Raw genomic sequence first — 24393 nt, 5'->3', positions numbered from 1 at the left:
GATCTGCCTTGAAAACCCTATGGAGCAGTTCTTCTCTGTACACACGGGGTTGCCATGAGTTGGTGTTGACTTGATGGCAACTAACAAAAACCTCATGACTCAGGAAGTTTTCTTGATTTAAGGCAATATGTCTTCATGACGTGTATTCACTGTTGCATCAGTGGTGATGAAGCATATAAAGGATTGACCATTTTAGAGGATGACTCACTCTCCCCAAAGGTCTCCCAAACAGCATGGCTCCTAACTGCACTGAAAAAAAAAAATTGTACTTTTCTTTAATGCTCCCTTCAATTGTTGCTTCCACAACTAGGCTTGCTCCCCCTGTTCTCCATCACTTGCCACATCACTACTATAGTAAGTCATACCCATCTCTGTGTTTTCTCTGCTTATCCCCCATTCTGCCCCTGTTAGAGAGAATTACTTACATGTTGTCCTCTTTTGCGAGGTCAGAAGTTCCTTGAGATCAAGGACTGTGTCTTGTTCATGCACGAATTCCCTCCTCTTGCCGTCAATAGAGCCTCAAACAAGCCAAATGCTCAGTACATATTTATTAAATGAATGTTTGAAAGAGTGAAGATTGGGTGCCTGGATGTCTGTCCCTCCAACCCACAAGCTCGCACAAGGCAAGCACATGGATACGTGTGCGCATAGGCCCAAGTGTGGGTGCCCACATGTGCACGGATGCATACATCCTAAGGAAGACCTCTTTGCTAAAATCCACTTTAAATTACTGTCTCCTTTTTAATGGAGGAACAGCTCCATTTACCAGGCTGAGTTGAAGAATGAAGTCCAGGATGCATGTAGTTGGAGAGACATTTCTCTCAGTTTATTGGAAAAGGAAGAGCTGGGTCTGGAAGACCAGAAAGGGGAGGTCTTCTTTTGGTTCCAGTGAAAGATGCGTCCAAGAACTTTGGCTTTGCTCATTTGGAACCCGGGATTTGGGTGGAATATTCTGGTGGCGGGTCCTCTGGTTCTGGGACCACCACGGGGTTTGCTGTATAGACATTTTGGTATATCACACCCACCTGGAAAACAAGCACACAGGAGGTACACAATAAGGAGAAATAAAGACTGAATGTATACGTAGGTCTTCATACATGTGGAACTCTCCCTGGTCCTGGGAAGGAGGGAGGAACATGAAGACCTCTCCAGTTTCCATCCTCTTTGCTGGCATCTTTCCACCTGCTGAGGTCCCCCTTCCCCTGGACTCAGAACTCACATTGTTGTGTTGACGGCAGGTCAATTGGCAGCCAAAGTGGGAAGATGCGCATGCAATGCCGAACTCCAGGAGGCAGAACACGAGCAGCACAGAGGAAATCGCCACCCCAGGGCTCTGGAACCAGAACAGATTGGGTGGACATGGGTGCTAGGCCAGAAGTCCGGACTTCTGTAATGTGCCATGGCTTCAGGGAAGTGCCCTAACCTCACTCAGCCTCATAGAGAAAATATCTCACCAGGTTTTTGAGAGGATCAAATGAGGGTATAAAAACTGTGACTTTAACACTTACTATCAGTATTTTTTTTCTGGGTTATCAGTGTTTTTTGGAGCCCTGGTGGCACAGTGGTCAAGAGCTTGACTGCTGACTAAAAGGTTGGCAGCTCGAATCCACCAGTTGCTCCTTGGAAACCCTATGGGCAGTTCTACTTTGTCCTATGGGTTTGGTATGAGTTGGACTCAACTCGATGGCAGTGGGTTTGGTTTGGTTTTGATATCAGTGTTCTAGATACCCTGGATGGTACAAACAGTTAATGCCCTTGGCCATTAACTGGAAGGCTGAAGGTTCGAGTTCACCCAGAGGTGCCTGGGAAGAAAGGTACCTTCCAAAAAAATCAGTCTTTGAGAGCACAGTTGTACTCTGACACACTGGGGTCACCATGAATCAGAGTCGACTCTAAGGCAGCTGGTTTTTTTGAACCAGTGTTCTAAGAGCGAGAATAGTCTTTGTCTAGGGAAACAGCTTGCTAGGTTGCTTCAGGTCTAGAAGATGTGTCCTGAGGGTGTTGTCTGGAGTCTGAAGGTGAGGCAGTGAAAGTGTCTGGGTGGGAAGCATTTTGGGGTATGGACAAGCCCCAGAGAGAAGAGTGAGTAGGTCAGAGGAGAAAGATGAGGGATGGGTAACATGGTGGGAAGATGGATCCTGCAGAAAAAGGCATCCCGTGAGAAATTAAGACTCTTAAAAAAATAGGGATGTCTAATATTCAGTAATTTTGCTGAAGATCATTCAAAAATGGCTGCAGCGATACATTGACAGGGAACTACCAGAAATTCAGGCTGGTTTCAGAAGAGGACATGGAACCAGGGATATCGTTGCTGATGTCAGATGGATCCTGGCTGAGAGCAGAGAATACCAGAAGGATGTTTACCTGTGTTTTATTGACTATGCAAAGGCATTCGACTGTGTGGATCATAACAAACAATGGATAAAACTGTGAAGAATGGGAATTCCAGAACACTTAATTGTGCTCATCAGGAACCTTTACATAGATCAAGAGGCAGTTGTTCGGACAGAACAAGGAGATACTGATTGGTTTAAAGTCAGGAAAGGTGTGCGTCAGGGTTGTATTCTTTCACCATATCTATTTAATCTGTATGCTGAACAAATAATCCTAGAAGTTGGACTATATGAAGAAGAATGGGGCATCAGGATTGGAGGCAGACTCATTAACAACCTGCATTATGCAGATGACACAACCTTGCTTGCTGAAAGTGAAGAGGACTTGAAGCACTTACTAATGAAGATCAAAGACCACAGCCTTCAGTATGGACTGCACCTGAACATAAAGAAAACAAAAATGCTCACAACTGGACCAATGAGCAACATCATGATAAGCAGAGAAAAGATTGAAGTTGTCAAGGATTTCGTTTTACTTGGATCCACAATCAACACCCATGGAAGCAGCAGTCAAGAAATCAAAAGATGCATTGCTTTGGGTAAATCTGCTGCAAAGGGACCTCTTCAAAGTGTTGAAGAGCAAAGAGGTCACCCTGAAAACTAAGGTGCACCTGACCCAAGCCATGGTATTTTCAATCGCATGATATGCATGTGAAAACTGGACAATGAATAAGGCAGACCGAAGAAGAATTGATGCCTTTGAATTGTGGTGTTGGCGAAGAATATTGAATATACCGTGGACTGCCAGAAGAACGAATAAATCTGTCTTGGAAGAAGTACGGCCAGAATGCTCCTTAGAAGCAAGGATGGCGAGGCTGTGTCTTGCATACTTTGGACATGTTGTCAGGAGGGAACAGTCTCTGGAGAAGGACATCATGCTTGGCAGAGTGCAGGGTCAGCGGAAAAGAGGAAGACCCTCAATGAGGTGAATTGACACAGCGGCTGCAACAACAACGGGCTCAAGCATAACAATGATTGTGAGGGTGGCTCAGGACCGGGCAGTATTTCATTCTGTTGTGCACAGGGTCACTGTGAGTCGGAACCAACTTGATGGCACCTAACAACAACAACAAATATTCAGTAATCAGTAGTTTGCGGGCTCTGATGTAAACCTCCACCATTTCTTCCAACTTTAAGACTGTTCGATACAGCCTTCCTGGCCTTGTGACAATGGTTTTTTGTGGAGTGAGGAATTGGGGGAGTTTTTATCTTGAGACAAAGAGTCAGTAAAATGATCCCCAAATGAACTAATATTCAATAGCAAGTAGGAGACCACCAGCAGAAATCTAAGCACACCTCTGACAACTCCCAGGAGTATGGGGTCTCCAGCAGCCTCTTGGAAGAGAGTTTGAGTAGACTCCATTTTAATATTAAAGGGCAGGGGATGACCCCAGTTGCCCTTTGGATTCCAATTATGTAAGGCAATAAATAGAAAGTGAAAGCACACATGGTAAAAAAATAAAACAAAACAAAAAAAAACACATGGTAAGCACCGGATAAATGTCAGTTACAATTTTTAAAATGGCATCAGTGATAGCCAGCTGCTCAGAAAAAACAAAAAACAAACAAGCAAAAACCAACCAGACCTGTTGCCGTCGAGTCAATTCCAACTCATAGTGACCCTATGGGACAGAGTAGAACTGCCCCTTACAATTTCCAAAGAGCACCTGGTGGAGTTGAACTGCCAACATTTTGGTTAGCAGACTACACCACCAGGGTTTCCAAGCTGCTCAGAGAATTGTGTTATTTGGAGAGGCCTCTTCTTAGGTTCTTTCCTTCTCTCTCTTCCTTCTCAATTTAGCTAGCATTTATTAATGAGCTATTTGGTACAAGAGGAGAAGGAAGGAAGGAAGGAAGGCATCATGAGAGACGCAGTCCAGTGAGGGAGACGGATACAGATGGAGAGAACTGTAATTCACATCAGAAGGGCTAAGAGCTATGAAAAGAAGAAAAAAAAAGTGCTTCGGGACACTGAGGAGGGAGAGATGAATTCTTATCAGAGAATTTGGAGAGGAAGTCCCTGGGGTTTGGGGGTGGAAGAGGATGTCCCAGGGAAAACGAAAGCCAGGGTGACGATGTTTGTTTAAGTCATTGAATCACAGAAGCTTAGAGCTGGGAGGGCCCTTACAAATTATGCTGGTCCCTTTAAAGTTTTTATTTTTTGAGTATTTCATTTACTTTTTTTTTTCCAGTTGAGTTGAAATTCACTTAACATAAAATTAACTATTTTAAAGTAAACAATCCTGTGGCATTTAGTATATTTACAAGGTTGTGCAACCACCATCTATATCCAGTTCCAAAGCGTTTTTATCACCCCAAAAGGAAATCCCGTACCCATTAAGCAGTTACTCCCTATTCCCGGCTCCAGCCAGCCCCTGGCAACCACCAATCTGCCTTCTGCTTCTCTGGGTTTACCGATTCTGGGCATTTCATGTAAACGGAATCATACAATATGTGACCTTTCATGTCTGGTTTCTTTTACTTACGTAATGTTCTCCAGGTTCATTCACGTTGTAGCCTGTGTTAGTACTTCATTCCTTTTTATGGCTGAATAATATTCCAGGGTACGTTTGTTTTTGGTTTATTGTTGTAAATCCATTGTATGTTTTAACAACCAAATCCTTTTATAAATAAAACCTTCCATGGAAAAGAGGTGTCTTAAGCAGTTTGGATACCTATTCTCTGATGGAAAAGAATTTGTTGATCCCTTGGAGCACCTCCATCCCTTGGGCCATCATTTGCAAACCACTGATGCAGTCCAACCCTCCAAGATTAGAGGGAGGATTGAGGTCCTAAGGTGGGGTGGGTGGGGAGGTGGACAACTTCTCTTCCCAAGATCAGATGCTGGCAGAGCTGGGCTTTGTTGTTGTTGTTAGCTGTAGTCTCATGAGTCCCCTGACTCACTCACAGGGGACCCCATGCCCAACAGAACGAAATGCTGCCTGGTCCTGCGCCATTCCCATGATCGGTTGTAGATCGGACCCTTTTGATTCATAGGGTATTTATTGTCTGATTTTTGGGAGTAGATTGCCAGGCCTTTCTTCCTAGTCTGTCTTAATCTGAAAGTTCTGCTGAAACCTGTTCAGCATCATAGCAACTATGCAAGCCTTCACTGAGGGATGGGTGGTGGCTGCTCACGAGGTGCATTGCCTGGGAATGGAACACAGGTCACCTGCATGGAAGGTGAGAATTCTACCACTGACTAGGAGACAAGTTTTTCTGACTCAAAAATTACTGTTCTCTAACTATCGGGCGCTGGCTGTACTGCTGGGATTTAGTCTTTCCTACCCTCTCTCCCCTCTTCCTCTCCCTTAGGTCCTTGTCAAGTGTTTGCTTCCTAATTTCTTGTACTGGGTAGCTTATTCCTCCTTTGTCAATTCCTTCCCAGAAGAAAAAGTCCCAGGTATTCCTCAGTGCCTGCCTCTCCCAGTGAGCCAGAGTAGGTGGGGTTCAGGGTGAGTAAAGAATTCGAAGGGAGGTGAGGCTGTGGGGAGAGATGGGGCGGATCCCCGGGGAGCAATAAATACCTGGCCAAAGAGCTTGGACTTTAATCTGAAAGTAACTGGGATCCATAAATTGTTTCTGGAATGGGAGAAAGTTAAGGTCCTTTTGATAAATGACACGTGGACATGTCAAGAGTTTCTCTGGGAAGATGCCTTTCTCAGAGAGAGAAGTCCTGAGAAGGACCTTCTCCTATAATCCAAAAGCCAAACCAAACCCACTGCCGTCGAGTTGATTCCAACTAATAGTGACCCTATAGGACAGAGTAGAACTGCCCCATAGAGGTTCCAAGGAGTGCCTGGTGGATTTGAACTGCCAACCTCTTGGTTAGCAGCTGTAGCACTTAACCACTACGCCACCAGGGTTTCGTCTCCTATAATACTAATAAAAAAAGCTAACAGCCTCTACTTATGAGTAAATACCATATGCCTGGTGCATTCACTTATCAGTTCAATAAATGTTTATAAAGTGTCAACTATCTGCCCGGCATAGTTCCAGGTATTTGAGGTATATCGGTGAATAAAACAAACAAATCCCTCTTTGATGAAGCTTATATTCTAGTGTGAGGAGATAGACAGTAAGCATTATGTAAGAAGTAAATTGTAGCATTTGTGAGAAGATGTTTGTTGTTACCAAAAAGGCCTGTTGCTGTCAAGTGGATTCCGACTCATAGCGACCCTATAGGACAGAGTAGGACTGCCCCGTAGCATTTCCAAGGAGTGGCTGGTGGGTTCGAACTGCCGACCTTTTGGTTAGCAGCCAAGCTCTTCACCACTGAGCCACTGATGGCGTAGTGGTGAAGAGCTTGGCTGCTCTTAACCTAGGGTTTTCTAGGCTTTAATCTTTACAGGAGCAGATCTCCAGGTCCTTTCTCCCACACAGCTGCTGGGTGGGTTCGAACCAGAAACCTCTCAGTTAGCAGCTGAGTGCTAACCAGGGCTCCTTAGATGATGTTCAACACTATGGAAAAAATAGATTAGGGTAAGGAGCATTGGGATGCTGGGATAGTATGGGTGGATGCTTATGACTCTAGGTACGGTTGTTTGGGTGGTCTTCATTGAGAAGGTGATTACTTAGTGAAGACCTGAAGGAGGTGAGGGAGGGAGCCATGTGGATACATGAGGGAAGGGCTTTCCAGGCAGAAGGAACAGCCAGGGCAAAGGTCTGAATGTGGAAACAAGGAGGTCAGTGTGGCTCAAGAGTGGGGTGGGCAAGACGACAGGCAGTGGGGGCTGGAGTCAGAGGGTACCTGAGGGCGCATGTCTGCAGACGAGGATGTTGACTTCATTCTGAGTAAAATGGGGATCAATGGAAGGTTCTGGGCAGAGAAGTGAGAGGGTCATACATTTTAAGAGGATCACGCTAGTTGCTGTGCTAACAACATCTGCAAGGAGAGGAGCATAGAAGCAGGGAGAGCAGCTGGAGGTGTTTCAGTGACTGAGCCGAGAGATGATGGTGGCTTGGGCCAGTGTGCACCTGACTAGCTGGTGAAAAATGATTGGGTTCTGGATGTGTTTTGAAGGTAGAACCAACAGGATTCCCTGATGAATTGGCTGTGAATTGTGAGAGAAAGGGAGGGGCAATGGCTACTCCAAGGTTTTGCCCTGAGCAATTGGAAGGATGGAGTTGCCATCAGTTGAAATAAGGAAAACTGATTAGAGAGAGTTTGTTGGTGTCATTAGTTGCTGTTGAGTCGATTCTGACTCACGGTGACCCTATGTATGCAGAGTAGAACTGCTCCATAGGGTTTTCAAGGCTGTGACCTTTCTGAAGCAGATCTCCAGGACAGTCTTCTGTGGTGCATCTGGGTGGGTTCGAACCACCAACCTTTTGGCTAGTAGTTGAGTGCTTAACTGTTTGTACCACACAGGGACTCCAGAGAGGGCCTGGGAAGTAAAATCCAATGTTGAGTAGACAACTGGATTACAGGGCTGGAGTTTGGGAGAGAAGTTTGGCTGGAGATATGCATTCCAGAGTCGTTGTCATAGAAAAGGTGTTCAAAGCTTAAGACTGGTCAGGATGCCAAGGGAGTAAGTGTAGAGAGAAGACAGACTAAGACCAAGGATTGAGCCTCAGACGTTGGGAAAAAGGGAAAGAGCCAGCACAAGAGACAGAGAAGAGAGCAGCTGGTGAGTGTGGAGGAAAACCAGTGTGGGAGGAGCCTGGAAGCCAAGAGAAGGAAGTCTACCAAGGAGGAGCTATGACTGAGGACTGTGAGCAGAGCAGTTTTCTTTTTCTTTCTTTTTGTTTGAGAGGTGAGGCTGAAAGTCTAATTAGAGTGAGCTCAAGAGAGAATATGAGGGGAGAATTGGAGATAGTGAGTGCAGACAATTATTTTCAAGATTTTTCTGCAAAGAGGACCAGAGACGTAGGGTGGTAGTTGGCAGAGAATGTAGGACTGAGAGAAGTTTTTGTTAAAATGGAAGGAATTACTACATGTTTAATGCTGATGGAAAAGTTTTGATATAGGGGGAAAATTGATGACTTAAAAGACAGGTGGATTGAGGGGGAAGGGAAGAAGACTTGGAGCCATAGCCATGAGTGGGCAGGAGAGGATGGGTTGTGGTGCTCAGGTGGAGGGAGGGATTGAATTTACGTGGACACAGACAGGCAGCTCACCTACAGGTGCGCTGTCCAACCCTGTGGCCACGAACCCCGTGCAGCTGTTGTGTGTTCAAATCTCACTTACCCCTAAGAACCCTAGTTCAATTTGAGGTGTACACTAAGTGTAAAACACACACTGGACTTCAAAGACTTTGTACCCCAAATGCAGAATAGCCAGTTAGTAATTTTTACATTGGTTACTTGTGGAAGTGATAATATTTTGGATATATCGGGCTTATGTTGTTGTTGTTGTTAGGTGCTGTCGAGTTGGCTCCGACCCATAGCGACCCTATGCACAACAGAACGAAACACTGCCCGGTCCTGTGCCATCCTTACAGTCGTTGTTATGCTTGAGCTCATTGTTGCAGCCACTGTGTCAGTCCACCTCGTTGAGGGTCTTCCTCTTTTCTGCTGACCCTGTACTCTGCCAAGCATGATGTCTTTCTCCAGGGACTGATCCCTCCTGACGATACGTCCAAAGTATGTAAGATGCAGTCTCTCCATCCTTGCCTCTAAGGAGCATTCTGGCCACACTTCTTCCAAGACAGATTTATTCGTTCTTCTGGCAGTCCATGGTATATTCAATATTCTTCACCAACACCACAATTCAAAGGTGTCAACTCTTCTTCGGTCTTCCTTATTCATTGTCCAGCTTTCACATGCATATGATGTGATTGAAAATACCATGGCTTGGGTCAGGTGCACCTTAGTCTTCAAGGTGACCTCTTTGCTCTTCAACACTTTGAAGAGGTCCTTTGCAGCAGATTTACCCAATGCAATGTGTCTTTTGATTTCTTGACTGCTGCTTCCATGGGTGTTGATTGTGGATCCAAGTAAAACGAAATCCTTGACAACTTCAGTCTTTTCTCTGCTTATCATGATGTTGCTCATTTGTCCAGTTGTGAGGATTTTTGTTTTCTTTATGTTCAGGTGCAGTCCATACTGAAGGCTGTGGTCTTTGATCTTCATTAGTAAGTGCTTCAAGTCCTCTTCACTTTCAGCAAGCAAGGTTGTGTCATCTGCATAATGCAGGTTGTTAACAAGTCTTCCTTCAATCCTGATGCCCCATTCTTCTTCATATAGTCCAACTTCTAGGATTATTTGTTCAGCATACAGATTAAATAGATATGGTGAAAGAATACAACCCTGACGCACACCTTTCCTGACTTTAAACCAGTCAGTATCCCCTTGTTCTGTCCGAACAACTGCCTCTTGGTCTATGTAAAGGCTCCTGATGAGCACAATTAAGTGTTCTGGAATTCCCATTCTTCACAGTGTTATCCTTTGTTTGTTATGATCCACACAGTCGAATGCCTTTGCATAGTCAATAAAGCACGGGTAAACATCCTTCTGGTATTCTCTGCTCTCAGCCAGGATCCATGTGACATCAGCAATAATATCCCCAGTTCCACGTCCTCTTCTGAAACCGGCCTGGATTTCTGGCAGTTCCCTGTCGATATACTGCTGCAGCTGTGAATGATCTTCAGCAAAATTTTGCTTGTGTGTGATATTAATGATATTGTTCTATAATTTCCACATTCGGTTGGATCACTTTTCTTGGGAATAGGCATAAATATGGATCTCTTCCAGTCAGTTGGCCAGGAAGCTCTCTTCCATATTTCTTGGCATAGATGAGTGAGCACTTCCAGCACTGCATCTGTTTGTTGAAACATCTCAATTGATATTCCTTCAATTCCTGGAGACTTGTTTTTCGCCAGTGCCTTCAGAGCAGCTTGGACTTCTTCCTTCAGTACCATCGGTTCCTGATCATATGCCACCTCTTGAAATGGTTGAACATTGACTAATTCTTTTTGGTATAATGACTCTGTGTGTTCCTTCCATCTTCTTTTGATGCTTCCTGCATCGTTTAATATTTTCCCCATGGAATCCTTCACTATTGCAACTCGAGGCTTGAATTTTTCTTCAGTTCTTTCAGCTTGAGAGAAGCCGAGCGTGTTCTTCCCTTTTGGTTTTCCATCTCCAGCTCTTTGCACATGTCATTATAATACTTTACTTTGTCTTCTTGAGAGGCCCTTTGAAATCTTCTGTTCAGTTCTTTTACTTCAGGAATTCTTCCTTTTGCTTTAGCTGCTCGATGATGAAGAGCAAGTTTCAGAGTCTCCTCTGACATCCATCTTGGTCTTTTCTTTCTTTCCTGTCTTTTCAGTGACCTCTTGCTTTCTTCATGGATGATGTTCTTCCACAACTCATCTGGTCTTTTGTCACTAGTGTTCAGTGCGTCAAATCTATTCTTGAGATGGTCTCTAAATTCAGGTGGGTTATACTCAAGGTCATATTTTGGCTCTCGTGGACTGGCTCTGATTTTCTTCAGTTTCAGCTTGAACTTGCATATGAGCAATTGATGGTCTGATTTGCAGTCAGCCCCTGGCCTTGTTCTGACTGATGATATTGAGCTTTCCCATCATCTCTTTCCACAGATGTAGTCAGTTTGGTTTCTTTGTGTTCCATCTGGCGAGGTCCATGTGTACAGTCGCCATTTATGTTGGTGAAAGAAGGTATTTGCAATGAAGAAGTTGTTGGTCTTGCAAAATTCTATCATTCGATCTCCGGCATTGTTTCTATCACCAAGGCCATATTTCTCAACTACCAATCCTTGCTTGTTTCCAACTTTCACATACCAATCGCCAGTAATAATCAATGCATCTTGATTGCATGTTCTATCAATTTCAGACTGCAGCAGCTGATAAAAATCTTCTATTTCTTCATCTTTGGCCCTAGTGGTTGGTGTGTAAATTTGAATAATAGCCATATTAACTGGTCTTCCTTTTAGGCGTATGGATATTATCCTGTCACTGACAGCGTTGTACTTCAGGATAGATCTTGAAATGTTCTTTTTGACGATGAATGCAGCACCATTCCTCTTCGAGTTGTCATTCCCAGCATGGTAGACTATATGATTGTCTGATTCAAAATGGCCAATACCAGTCCATTTCAGCTCACTAATGCCTAGGGTATCGATGTTTATGCATTCCATTTCATTTTTGATGATTTCCAACTTTCCTAGATTCGTACTTCATACATTCTAGGTTCCGATTATTAATGGATGTTTGCAGCTGTTTCTTCTCATTTTGAGTCGTGCCACATCAGCAAATGAAGGTGCTGAAAGCTTTACTCCATCCATGTCATTAAGGTTGACTCTACTTTGAGGAGGCAGCTCTTCCCCAGTCATCTTTTGAGTGCCTTCCAACCTGGGGGGCTCATCTTCCAGCACTATGTCAGACAATGTTCTGCTGCTATTCATAAGGTTTTCACTGGCTAATGCTTTTCAGAAGTAGACTGCCAGGACCTTCCTCCTAGTCTGTCTTAGTCTGGAAGCTCAGGTGAAACCTGTTCTCCTTGGTGACCCTGCTGGTATCTGAATACCGGTGGCATATCTTCCAGCATCACAGAAACACACAAGCCCCCACAGTACGACAAACTGACAGACATGTGGGGTGAATAATATAAAATATATTATTAAAATACAATCCTTTTATTTCCTTTTTTTTTATTATTACTTTTTTTAATGTGGTGACTAGAAAATTTAAAATCACACATGAGGCTCACAGTATATTTCCACTGGACAGCGCTGGTCTGTAGCATGAGTTGTCTGCGGGCCAAATCCTGCCTGCTGTCTATTTTTGTGAATAAAGTTTTATTGGAACACAGCTACGCTTATTTGTTTATATATTTTCTGGTTTGCTTTCACACTCCAGGACAGGGTTGAGTAGTTTCGACAGAGACCATATGGCCTGCAAAGCCTTAAGTATTTACTATCTGGCCGTTTACCTAAAAAGTTTTCTGACCCCTGGTCTGTAGTAATAGGCAGGAAGACAGAGAATGTGGATACAGGTACAGGGTTGGTGGGTACATAATGCATTGTATGTATAATTGCATTTAATTCTCCCAGCAACTCTAGGGGGTAGGTACTATTTTACAAGCAGAAACTAAGACTAACAAAAGCCATATGCCTTAAAGAAACATAGCAGTAAAGCTGCTGGGCAAGGACTTTAAAACTTATTCTGATTCTGATAGCACCAGCTTTTGCTTATAGGGCTTGATAAAGAAGCTTAATTGTCAGACCCTCTCCTACGTTTCTAAACAGAGCTAAGTCCAAACCGGGAAGAGTTTGTTCAGGAGGGGTACTCACCAGACCCCAAGTGTAATAGTGAGAATTATAGTCAGGGTCAGAGTAATGAGATGTGGCAGCAATACTGATATCGGTGATGAAGAGCAGGATTCCAACTGCAGAGGAGATTGCGCTGACGATGTTCATGCCCACGCTGCCATTCAGCTGAAGAAGATACAGAGGGTCAAGGTGGGAAAGGAGAACAACTGTAGCTGAGATGAACAGAGACTTAACAAGTGTTTCTTAATATGCATCCCTGGGACGCTAGTTCTGCAGCAAATAAAGGGGTATCCTGTGCAAAAAGGTTTTGGGATAAATTAACTTTGAAAAAAGGGGGGTTGAACAAAGTTAAACAGGTCTTTGCTGCAGGACTTCTTAGTGCCATTAATGAGGGTTGTGGATCTTCAAGAGAGAGGACTAGTAAATAGAGATTTTTCCAAGTTTACCCAACCATCTTCTCAGAGCATCTTGTGGGACAAGTATTGCCAAGAATCATCTCTGGGAAACCCTAGACCCATTAATCTCTCAGGAGGCGGGCAGGAGGCTTGTCCTGAGTGTCTCAGGATATGACAGGCTCAGGCATGCCAGGATTCTGGGCCATGTGCAGAATTTGGAACTTGGGAATTTTTCGAATGGCTCTCACCTATTTCCCCTGAGGCCCCTTACCCTAGCTAACCTGCTTTTCAGAGAAGCAAAGTTACCTTACAGTCCATTGCTAGGGGAGCACAGAGCTTTGTCCAGATTGATTTTCTGAGCTTGGTTGGCTGGATTCTTTAGGGCAGCAGGTGACTGAGGCCTCCCTGGCTTCCCTGGAGAAATATCTAGCGGATTGTTCTGGGTGCGGCAGGCACTCTTGGTGCCCCTGCTCTGCTGGAAGGGAGCCTGGGCCCTTGGGAGCATTGACTCTGCCTTCTCCTGCAAGGACTATGGCATTGTGTTGCCCCTCCCCTCCCCCTGAATCCTCTGGGCTCTTTTCTGCTCGTGACTCCCGCCAGGCTCCTGTGGCTCCTTGTGTATGAGCGTGTGTGTGTTAGTGCACCATGTCTGGGTATAAGTAGGTGTGAGGATGAGGGAGGGATTGTGTGTTAACCTTTCCCCCTTGTGACTTTATCCTATAGGTCCACATCTGGGAGAGCCAGTCTTAGGATATGACTTACCAGGCAGGAAGATTCTGGCTGTTTTTCTGCAGAAACTGAGAGGGATCCTGAAATGATGAACTGGTACAGAAGAGAGAGGTTTAGAGAGAGGCCAGGGGTTAGGGTACCCTTCCTCAGGCTTCCCTGATTCTGATCACACGTGTGTGTTTGCACACACACTAAGTATCTCTGCTGGGGCCCTGGGTTCACTGTGGGGAATCAGGATGAATGAGCTGTTTTGCGCTGTATGGCAGGGCAGCAAAGTAAGATAAACATAAATTTCAGGATCCAGAGAGTCTGGTTTTAAATTCTGTATTGAAACTCACATGCTATTTGGTTAAGTCACTAATTAAGTCTCCATTTCCTCTCCTGAAAAATAGGAATAATTACACCTCTTCCCAAGTGTCATTGTTATGAGGTGATTTATGTCTTGCATCTGGCATAGCTGGTATGTCTTGCACATAGTAGATCCTGCTCATAGTAGATGCTCCATAAATGTGAGCTTATTTCCTTGTCTTTCATTTTCATGCATGCACACACTGTTGCTTTCCCACCTTTATCTCAGGATTTAGTCAGGTATAGGGCTCTGGAGGGAAGCGGGAGGCCACTACCAGAGTCTTGTCCATTGTTTTTAAGTGTAAGCCCAACACCAGTCCTTGTTTGTCTACACACCTGGATGAGCACCTTTTAGATCCTCAGATTAGTGTTCTGCCTCTATGATGCCGAACATCAAGTGTGAAGATGAGGATATAGATCATGTGCTTTTAACTTTGACATTGGTATCCTGCGGGCATTGTGGCTGACGGGATTACCTGCTGTTGTTTGCCAGATGTGGTAGGTACAGTGGTCTGAGAAGGAATCAGCTATGATTTAGTAAAAACTACCATTACCAAGCACCATGTTTTTGTTAAGGAGCCCTGGTACAATCCTTAAGTATTTGGTTACTGTTATGGATTGAATTGTTTTCCCCGAAAATGTGTGTCAACTTGGCCAGGCCATGATTCCCAGTATTGTGTGGTTGTCCTCCATTTTGTGATCTGATGTATTTATTCTATGTGTTGTAAATCCTAACCTCTATGATGTTAATGAGGTAGGATTAGAGGCAGTTATGCTAATGAGGCAGGACGCAATTTACAGGATTAGGTTATGTCTTGAGTCAATCTCTTTTGAGATATCAAAGAGAGAAGCGAGCAGAGAGGGGAGAAAGCAGAGCTGAGAGCAGAGCATGTCCTTTGGACCCAGGGTCCCTGTGCTGACAAGCTCCTAGACCAGGGGAAAATTGATGACAAGGACCTTCCCCCAGAGCTGACAGAGACAGAAAGACTTCCCCTGGAGCTGGTGCCCTGAATTTGTCCTTTTAGTCTCCTAAACTGTGAGAGAATAAACTTCCGTTTGTTAAAGCCATCCACCTGTGGTGTATGTGTTATAGCAGCGCTTGATAACTTAATCAGCTGCTGACTGAAAGATTGGTGGTTCAAAGCCACCCAACTGCTCTATGGGAGAAAGACTTGGCAATCTGTTTCCATGAAGACTACAGCCCAGAAAACCCTGTGGAGCAGCTCTACTTTGTCACACAGGGTTGCTGTGAGTTGGAAATTAGGTGCCATAGAGTCGATTTTCAATGCCTAACCACTCCTTAGGACCTCTGGTGGTGCAGTGGTTGAGAGCTAAAGCTGCTAACCAAAAGGTTGGCAGTTTGAATCCACCAGCTGCTCCTTGGAAACTCTATGGGAGCGGTTCTATTCTGTCCTATAGGGTTGCTATGAGTTGGAATTGACTCAACAGCAATGGCTTTTTTTTTAGCCACCCCTTGCTTTTACAAAGCCTTGCCTTACTTAACCACATAATGGCACATCAAACCCTGTTATTATTTACAATTTATAGATGGCAGACTGAGGCTTAGAGCTTTAAAATAACTCTTCTAAGACCACCCAGCAAGTATGTAGCAGAGCTGAGACTCAAATCCAGGCAGTTGGACTCCAGACCCTGTGTTCTTAACCCCCAGCCTATGCTCCCTCCCACTCAGGGCAGATGAACGTGCCACACAGTAGAAATAATTATTCATAATGGAAAATTACTCTGCTTCTGCCTTCTCAGGGGGATGCCATAACTTCCTATCAGGGGAAAAATACATCTGTTTCATGCTCCCCGTGTTTCATTCTCTAAATCTGCTTCATTTAGAGAGACTCACGGGGGAAGGAAGGGAGGAAAGAGTTGGAATTTTGATGTCCTTCTGAGTTGCCCAGGGAGATGGGCCTTTGTTTTGGAAGAGGGGATTAGTGATCTTTGGAAACTACAAAGATAGTCCTGGAGTCTAGAAGGCCACCAAGAACAAAACTGCCTTGCAGAAAAAAGGGCGGTGGGTCTTGAGGGCTGAAGGGAGCTGAGAGGCCTTGGCAGACAGAGAGGGGGCCAGTGAGGCATCCCAGGTGCTGGGCAGCCACCGGAAGCTTAAGAACAGGAGCCTAACACTCTATAGCAAGTCCTTCCTGTGGCTGTTATGTTTTCCCTCTCCATTGCCCCAGACTCCGTTAAAGTCGCATATACAGACACAGGAGCCTTGTGAGTGGCTTGAGGAAGGGTGCTGAGGAAAATGGGCTTAGTTCAAAGTCTGGGCATCCGCAGAGCAGAGACAAGACCACAGCTTCAGTTGATGAGACATGGATGGGAACGAGAGAAAGAACAGGTACTCAGAGAAAGATGCTCCCAAGAACATAACCTGTTGCCATCGAGCCAATTCTGACTCGTGGCAACCCCATGTGATGATACAGAGTAGAACTGCTCCATTGGATTTTCTTGGCTGCAATCTGCATGGAAGTAGATTGCCAGGCCTTTCTTCTGTGGTACTGCTGGTGGCTTTGAACCACCAACCTTTGGGTTACTAGTCGAGCACAAACCATTTGTACCACCTAGGGACCTACCAAGAATGCGATCACTGCCATCTTGTAGGTGTTGTGTGGGAATGGGGATGGGGGATAACTCTAGGCTATTTTATTTAAATCTCATGAGAGGGTGATTCTGGCTGACATATAGTTTAAAATGGAGTCTTGCTATTTGTGATGGGAGTTGCATTTGAGTCACAGGCAGTTGTGTGAGTCAAGGGAGAAGCTATGGATCAGAAGAAGGAAGTAGGTTGGGGGGGACGAGAAGGACGGAATGTGGGGGTGGAAGAAGACGCCAAAGAGAATGAGAGAGAATCATAAAGGCAATAATAGGAGAAGAGGAGGCACTGTGACTCTTTTATGGCGTCACAGACCACTTTGAAAAGCTGATGAAAGTTATGGAGCTTTCCAGAAAAAAAAAATGCACATCTAAACATACAAATATTTTGCCAAAGTGGAGCCTCTGCAACCCATCTGTGAGCTGTAGGTTAAGAGTCTTTGCTGCCCATGCGCGTGCGCACGCACACACACACACACACACTCTCTTGCTGCTCTGTGGCTGGGTCACCACTATTGACCATTGGTGAACATATTTTTCTCCTTGGAGGCCCAGGTTGAACAGTGAAAAAACCAGTTGCCGTAGAGTTGATTCCAACTCATAGAGACCCCATGTGTATCAGAGTAGAACTGTGCTTCCTAGGGTTTTTAATGGCTGAATTTTTGGAAGTAGATTGCCAGGGCTTTCTTCTGAGGTGCCTCTGGGTGGACTCAAACCTCCAACCTTTCAGTTAGCAGCCAAGAACATTAGCCATTTGCACTACCCAGGGACTCCAGGTTGAATAATTCTTGAGGGTTGTTCCCAGGCCATTTTTTTTACCTGTGGGTGTTTTTGTATGAATTAGAAAAAGCTGACCCCCCCCAACCCAGTAACTAGATAAAGGTGCTCTGACTTCTGGGTGGATGGCCTAGAAAAATGCCCCCTCTGGGTGGATGTGCACTTGCAGGGCCATAGCTTGGTGGATAAGGCCTGAGCTGAACTTGCACCTGCTGCTCCTTTGACTGGGAACTTTGTGGCCCTGAGTCAGTCGGCACCTTCTAAGTACTTACTCATAAGTTTACTTACACAGATGCCTCCCCAGAAAGGAAAGCCTCCAAAGAATGAGACAGCTACATAGTACCCACTGAGGACAGTCACGAAGACGGAGCCAAAGCCGATGTGTACCAGGCCAATCAGGATCTGCAGGGCCTGTAGGAGAGCCACAAGCTGAAGCCTTTGTTTTCTGAGGCTGGATCCTCTCTCCCCTTTGAGCTTCCTTTTTATTTTAATAAATGCTTTGTTTTCCTGGTCTACGAAGTAACATGGAGTATTGTTGTTGTTGTCATTAGCTACCATCTAGTTGTCCTCCAACTTATGGCGACCCCATGCACAATGGAACAAAAAGCTGCCTGGTCTTTCACCATCCCCATGATTGGGTTGTGGATTGGACCGTTGTGACCCATAGGGCTTTCGTTGGCTGATTTTTGGAAGTAGATTCCCAGGCCTTTCTTCCTAGTCTGTCTTAATCTGGAAGCTCCGCTAAACCCTTTTTAGCATCACAGCAACACACAGACAGGTGGTGGCTGTGCTTAATGTACATTGGTCAGGAATTGAACCCAGATCTTCCGCATGGAAGGTAAGAATTCTACCACAGAACCACCAATGTCTTCAGGGAAAGTACAGAAATAAAATAAAAACTACCCCAATTTTCCCCCACTCAAAGAAAACAACCATTTACATTTTGGTGTATAACTTTCCACTATTCTTTTCAAACACATACACAGATAATAAATTGTTTTACAAAATGTCTCTGTCTTTTTAACTTAATATTGCATTGTGAACATTTCTCCATGGCATTAAGTGTTCTGTTTGGCTTTTAAGGGCTGCCCAGGTTCCGCTATATAGGTGTGGTGTAGAATAGTCAGAACAGAGCTGTTGGATAGGTAAGGTTTCCAATGTTTCATGTTATAAATATCCCCATGTGTCTGTCAGTTTGTCATACTGTGGGGGATTGTGTGTTGCTGTGATGCTGGAAGCTATGCCACCAGTATTCAAATACAAGCAGGGTCATCCATGGTGGACAGGTTTCAGCTGAGCTTCCAGACTAAAACAGACTAGGAAGAAGGACCCAGCAGTCTACACATCTGAAAAGCATTAGCCAGTGAAAACCCTATGGATAGCAGCAGAATATTGTCTGATACAGTGCCAGAATATGAACCCCTCAGGTCGGAAGGCACTCAAAATATGACAAAGGAAGAGCTGCCTCCTCAAAGTAGAGTTGACCTTAATGACATGGATGGAGTCACACTTTCAGGACCTTCATCTGCTGATGTGGCATGATTCAAAATGAGAAGAAACAGCTGCAAACTTCCAATAATAATCAGAACATGGAATGTACGAAGTATGAATTTAGGAAAATTGGAAATCATCAAAAATGAAATGGAACACATAAATGCATAATTCTAGGCATTAGTGAGCCGAAATGGACCAGTACTGGTCATTTTGAATCAGGCAATCATACGGTCTACTATGCTGGGAGTGACAACTTGAAGAGGAATGGCATTCATCATGAAAAAGAACTTTTCAAGGTCTATCCTGAAGTACAGTGCCGTCAGTGATGGGATAATACCATATGCCTACGAGGAAGATCGGTTAATACGACTATTATTTAAATCTATGCACCAACCACTAAGGCCAAAGATGAAGAAATTGAAGATTTTTATCAGCTTCTGCAGTCTGAAATTGATCAAACACGCCATCAGGATGCACTGATAGTTACTGGTGATTGGAATGTGAAAGCTGGAAACAAGCAAGGATTGGTAGTTGAGAAATATGGCCTTGGTGATAGAAAGGATGCCGGAGATCACACTGAATTTTGCAGGACCAACAACTTCTTCACTGCAAATACGTTTTTGCAACAACATAAACGGCGACTCTACACATGGACCTCACCAGATGGAATACACAGGAATCAAGTCGACTACATCTGTGCAAAGACACGATGGAAAAGTTCAATATCATCAGTCAGAACAAGGCCAGGGGCAGACTGCGAATCAGACCATCAATTACTCATATGCAAGTTGAAGCTGAAACTGAAGAAAATTAGAACAAGTCCATGAGGACCAAAGTACCATCTTGAGTATATCCCTCCTGAGTTTAGAGACCATCTCAAGAATAGATTTGATGTGTTGAACACTAATGACCGAAGGCCTGATGAGTTGTGGAATGACATCAAAGACATTATACATGAAGAAAGCAAGAGTTCCTTGAAAAAGACAGGAGATAAAGACCTAAATGGATGTCAGAAGAGATTCTGAAACTTGCTTTTGAACATCGAGTAGCTAAATCAAAAGGAAAAAATGATGAAGTGAAAAAGCTGAACACTTGAGACCAGAAGAACTAGTTGGTGCCTGGCTACAACCGATGACTGCCCTGACAGGGAACACAACAGAGAATCCTTGATGAAGCAGGAGAGCAGTGGGATGCAGACCTCAAATTATCTGCTTTCAGCCAGGATCCATCTGACATCAGCAATGATATCCCTGGTTCCATGTCCTCTTCTAAATCTGGCTTGGATTTCTGGCAGTTCCCTGTTGATATACTGTTGCATCCACTTTTGAATGATCTTCAGCAAAATTATGCTTGCATGTGATATTAATGATATTTTTGGATAATTTCCACATTCAGTTGTATTGCCTTTCTTGGGAATAGGCATAAATATGAATCTCTTCCAGTCAGTTGGCCAAGTAGCTGTCTTCCAAATTTCTTGGCATAGACAAGTGAGCACTTCCAGCACTGTGTGATCCCCAGACCCTCTGTTAGCCCAAGACAGGAACCATTCCCAAAGCCAACTCTTCAGACAGGGACTGGACTGGACTATAAGATAGAAAATGATACTGGTGAGGAGTGAGCTTCTTGAATCAAGTAGACACATAAGACTATGTGGGCAGCTCCTGTCTGGAGGGGAGATGAGAGGGCAGAGGGGGACAGAAGCTGACTGAATATACATGGAAATACAGGGTGGAGAGAAGGAGTGTGCTGTCTCATTATGGGGAGAGCAACTAGAAGTATATAGCAAGGTGTATATAAATTTTTGTATGAGAGGCTAACTTGATTTGTAAACTTTCACTTAAATTGCAATAAAAAATTAAAAAAAAAAAAAGAGTTGAACAGAAGATTTCAAAGGGTGGCCTGAGAAGACAAAGCAAAGTATTATGATGACATGTGCAAAGACCTGGAGATAGAAAACCAAAAGGGAAGAAAACGCTCAGCATTTCTCAAGCTGAAAGAACTGAAGAAAAATTCAAGCTTTGAGTTGCAATACTGAGGGATTCTATGCAGAAAACGTTAAATGACCCAGGAACCATCAAAAGAAGATGGAAGGAATACACGGAGTCACTATACCAAAAAGAATCGGTCGACTTTCAACCATTTCAGGAGGTAACATTTGATCAGGAACCGATGGTACTGGAGGAAGAAGTCCAAGCTGAACTGAAGGCATTGGCAAAAAACAAGGCTCTAGGAATTGACAGAATACAATCGAGATGTTTCGACAAACGGATGCAGTGCTGGAGGTGGTCACTCGTCTATACCAAGAAGTTTACCCAGAGTATACCAAGAAGTATACCAAGAGGACAGCTACCTGGGCAACTGACTGGAAGAGATTCATATTTATGCCTATTCCCAAGAAAGGTGATCCAACTGAATGTGGAAATTATTCAACAGTATCATTAATACCACACGCAAGCAAAATTTTGCTGAAGGTCATTCAAAAGTGACTGCAACAGTATATCAACAGGGAACTGCCAGAAATCCAAGCTGGATTTAGAAGAGGACATGGAACCAGGGATATCATTGCTGATGTCAAGTGGATCCTGGCTGAAAGCAGAGAATACCAGAAGGATGTTTACCTGTGTTTTATTGACTATGCAAAGGCATTCGACTGTGTGGATCATAACAAATTATGGATAACATTGCAAAAAATGGGAATTTCAGGACACTTAATTGTGCTCATGAGGAATCTGTACATGGATCAAGAGGCAGCGGCTTGAACAGAACAAGGGGATTCTGCATGGTTTAAAGTCAGCATAGGTGTGTCAGGGTTTTATCCTTTCACCATACCTATTCAATCTGTATACTGAGCAAATAATCTGAGAAGCTGGACTATATGAAGAAGAACATGGCATCAGGATTGGAGGAAGACTCATTAACAACCTGCATTATGCAGATGACACAACCTTGCTTGCTGAAAGTGAAGAGGACTTGAAGCACTTACTGATGAAGATCAAAGACCACAGCCTTCAGTATGGACTACGCCTCAACATAAAGAAAACAAAAATCCTCACAACTGGACCAGTAAGCAACATCATGATAAACGGAGAAAAGATTGAGGGTTTCAAAGATTTCATTTTACTTGAATCCATAATCAACAGCCATGGAAGCAGCAGTCAAGAAATCAAAAGATGCGTTGCACTGGGCAAATCTGCTGCAAAAAACTCTTTAAAGTGTTGAAAAGCAAAGATGTCACCTTGAGGGCTAACGTGTGCCTGACTCAAGCCATGGTGGTTTCAATCATCTCATATGCATGTGAAAGCTGGACACTGAATAAGGAAGACTGAAGAATTGATGCCTTTGAATTGTGGTGTTGGCGAAGGATAATGAATATACCATGGACTGCCAAAAGAACAAATCTGTGTTGGAAGAAGTACGATCAGAATGCTCCTTAGAAGCAAGGATGGCGAGACTATGTCTCACATACTCTGGACATGTTATCAGGAGGGATCAGTCCCTGGTGAAGGACCTAATGCTTGGTAAAGTAGAGGGTCAGCGAAAAAGAGGAAGATCCTCAACTAAATGGATTGACACAGTGGCTGCAACAATGGACTCAACCATAGCAATAATTGTGCGGATGGCACAGGACTGGGCAGTGTTTCATTCTGTTGTGCATACGGCCACTATGAGTCGAAATGGACTCGAGGGCACCTAACAGCAACAATATGTTATAAGTAACACTGATGAACATTCTTGTATATAAATCTTTGCACTCAGCCAATTATCCACAATGCTTGTCCCTTACTTTCTTACGTGAACGATTTATCTTGGGATACTGTTACGTAAAGAGCGTGCTTGTACTTTTTATAGCTCCAATACATTTCATTCTTTGGATGTACAATACATTGACTTAATCAGTATTATATTGATGGATATTTGATCATCACCATTCTTTTGTTATCACAAATCATGCTGCAATGGATAACCTCACAGATATAGCATTTCTTGTGTGTATTTCTGGAGGATAAAGTTTCCGAAAGGTAATTATTGTGTATTTTGTACATTTGGCAGGTACGTACAAGTTGTCCTCCATTCAGGTTGGATCAACATACACTCTCGTGAGCAATATATGAGGGCAAAACTAGAATTTTAGTTCAGGTAGCCTGGAACCAGAATCCACGCTTCTCATCATTTGGCTACATAATGAAATGGGCTTTCCTTTTTCCTACCCAGGGTAGCCTTGCAGGGTCCCACCCCAGGACCCAACAAAAGACTCTTACTTTGTTAGGTGTCTGACACATTGCCATCAAGTCATTTCTACTTGTAGTGGCCCTATAGGACAGAGTAGAACTGCTCCATGGGGTTTCCTAAGGAGCAGCTGGTGAATCTGAACTGCCAACCTTTTGCTTAGCAGCTGATCTTTTAGTTAGCAGCCGTATCTCAACCGCCACACCACCAGCGCTCCAGCGTTTTTCCTGCATTCTATTGGGTTAAGACTTGATTCAGTCACATTGAGTTTGGACGCCACCTTGTGGCCTACATTGGCATTGCTGGGTGCACTTTCTTCCAGAGGATACCGACAACAGGATCAACTTTCAAGTTTACCCTTTTCCTGTTGGCTTTTCTTTCTCTGTCCTAAAACGCCTGTACTCAGAATCACTACGTCAGAAAATGCAAGGTCCCATAACTGAGGCCCCGCTGAAGTTGCTCAAATGACCTGGGCTTGGCAAGGCCCAGCCAGCTCCAACCCCAAGTGCCCACTGAGGATTTCTGTATTTCCTGAACCTTCCCCCTCCTCTGGCCCCTGCCATGTGGTCCTTGGCCTGCAAAGTGAAATTGCACTTACCCCTAAGACTTTGCCTTCTTTCAAGGCTCTCCGAGCAGCTTGCTCACTCAAATTCGACGTTAGGCCAGGTGGGTTCCCAGGAATCAGGTGGACTTGGGGCTGGTTACTTGGATACAGAGGTACCTGAGACACGACTCCTGGGACCATGGAGTAACCATTGTGGGGTGTCACCACAAACACAGTATTGGCCATGGGGCCTGCTGAAGCCATTGAATTTATGGTGCTAAAAAACAAATGATATAGAGTTGTCCTTTACATGTGCACTAGTGTGTGTACATTTACATAGGATTTTTGCCTCCATTAGCTCATTGAGCATCTCGGCCTCCTATTAGACAGAGTTTATTGTTGTCGTTTACCATCGAGTCTACCCTGACTCATGGTGACCCCATGTGTGTCTGTGTAGACTTGTGCTCCATAGGGTTTTCAAGGCTGTGATCTTGAAACAAATTGCCAGGCTTACTTCTGAGGTGTCGCTGGGTGAGTTTGAATCATCAACCTTTCAGATAGTGGCCCAGTGCTTAACCCTTGGTACCACTCAAGGACTCCAAGACAGAATTTATTCATTCTGTTTTAGAGATAATATTAGCTACCAGT

At 44.2% G+C, this 24393-nt stretch overlaps 1 protein-coding gene across 1 annotated transcript in view; it reads right to left on the bottom strand.

The window, feature by feature from the left end:
* Positions 1 to 850: 850 nt before the first annotated feature.
* The window catches only part of MS4A8 (membrane spanning 4-domains A8), a 61540-nt gene continuing 37997 nt past the window's right edge, over positions 851 to 24393 (bottom strand). Inside the window, exons 3-8 of the mRNA XM_049891841.1 lie at positions 23800 to 24022; positions 17769 to 17891; positions 13785 to 13844; positions 12649 to 12792; positions 1220 to 1333; positions 851 to 1025 (exon numbers count right to left, since the gene is read on the bottom strand). Coding sequence (XP_049747798.1) covers positions 921 to 1025; positions 1220 to 1333; positions 12649 to 12792; positions 13785 to 13844; positions 17769 to 17891; positions 23800 to 24022 — 769 coding nt within the window. The 3' untranslated portion in view covers positions 851 to 920. The remainder of the gene's footprint in view (positions 1026 to 1219; positions 1334 to 12648; positions 12793 to 13784; positions 13845 to 17768; positions 17892 to 23799; positions 24023 to 24393) is intronic.

This window comes from Elephas maximus, chromosome 7, assembly GCF_024166365.1.
Source record: "Elephas maximus indicus isolate mEleMax1 chromosome 7, mEleMax1 primary haplotype, whole genome shotgun sequence".
Taxonomy (NCBI): Eukaryota; Metazoa; Chordata; class Mammalia; order Proboscidea; family Elephantidae; genus Elephas; species Elephas maximus.
This window is presented reverse-complemented; position numbering and strand designations above follow the sequence as displayed.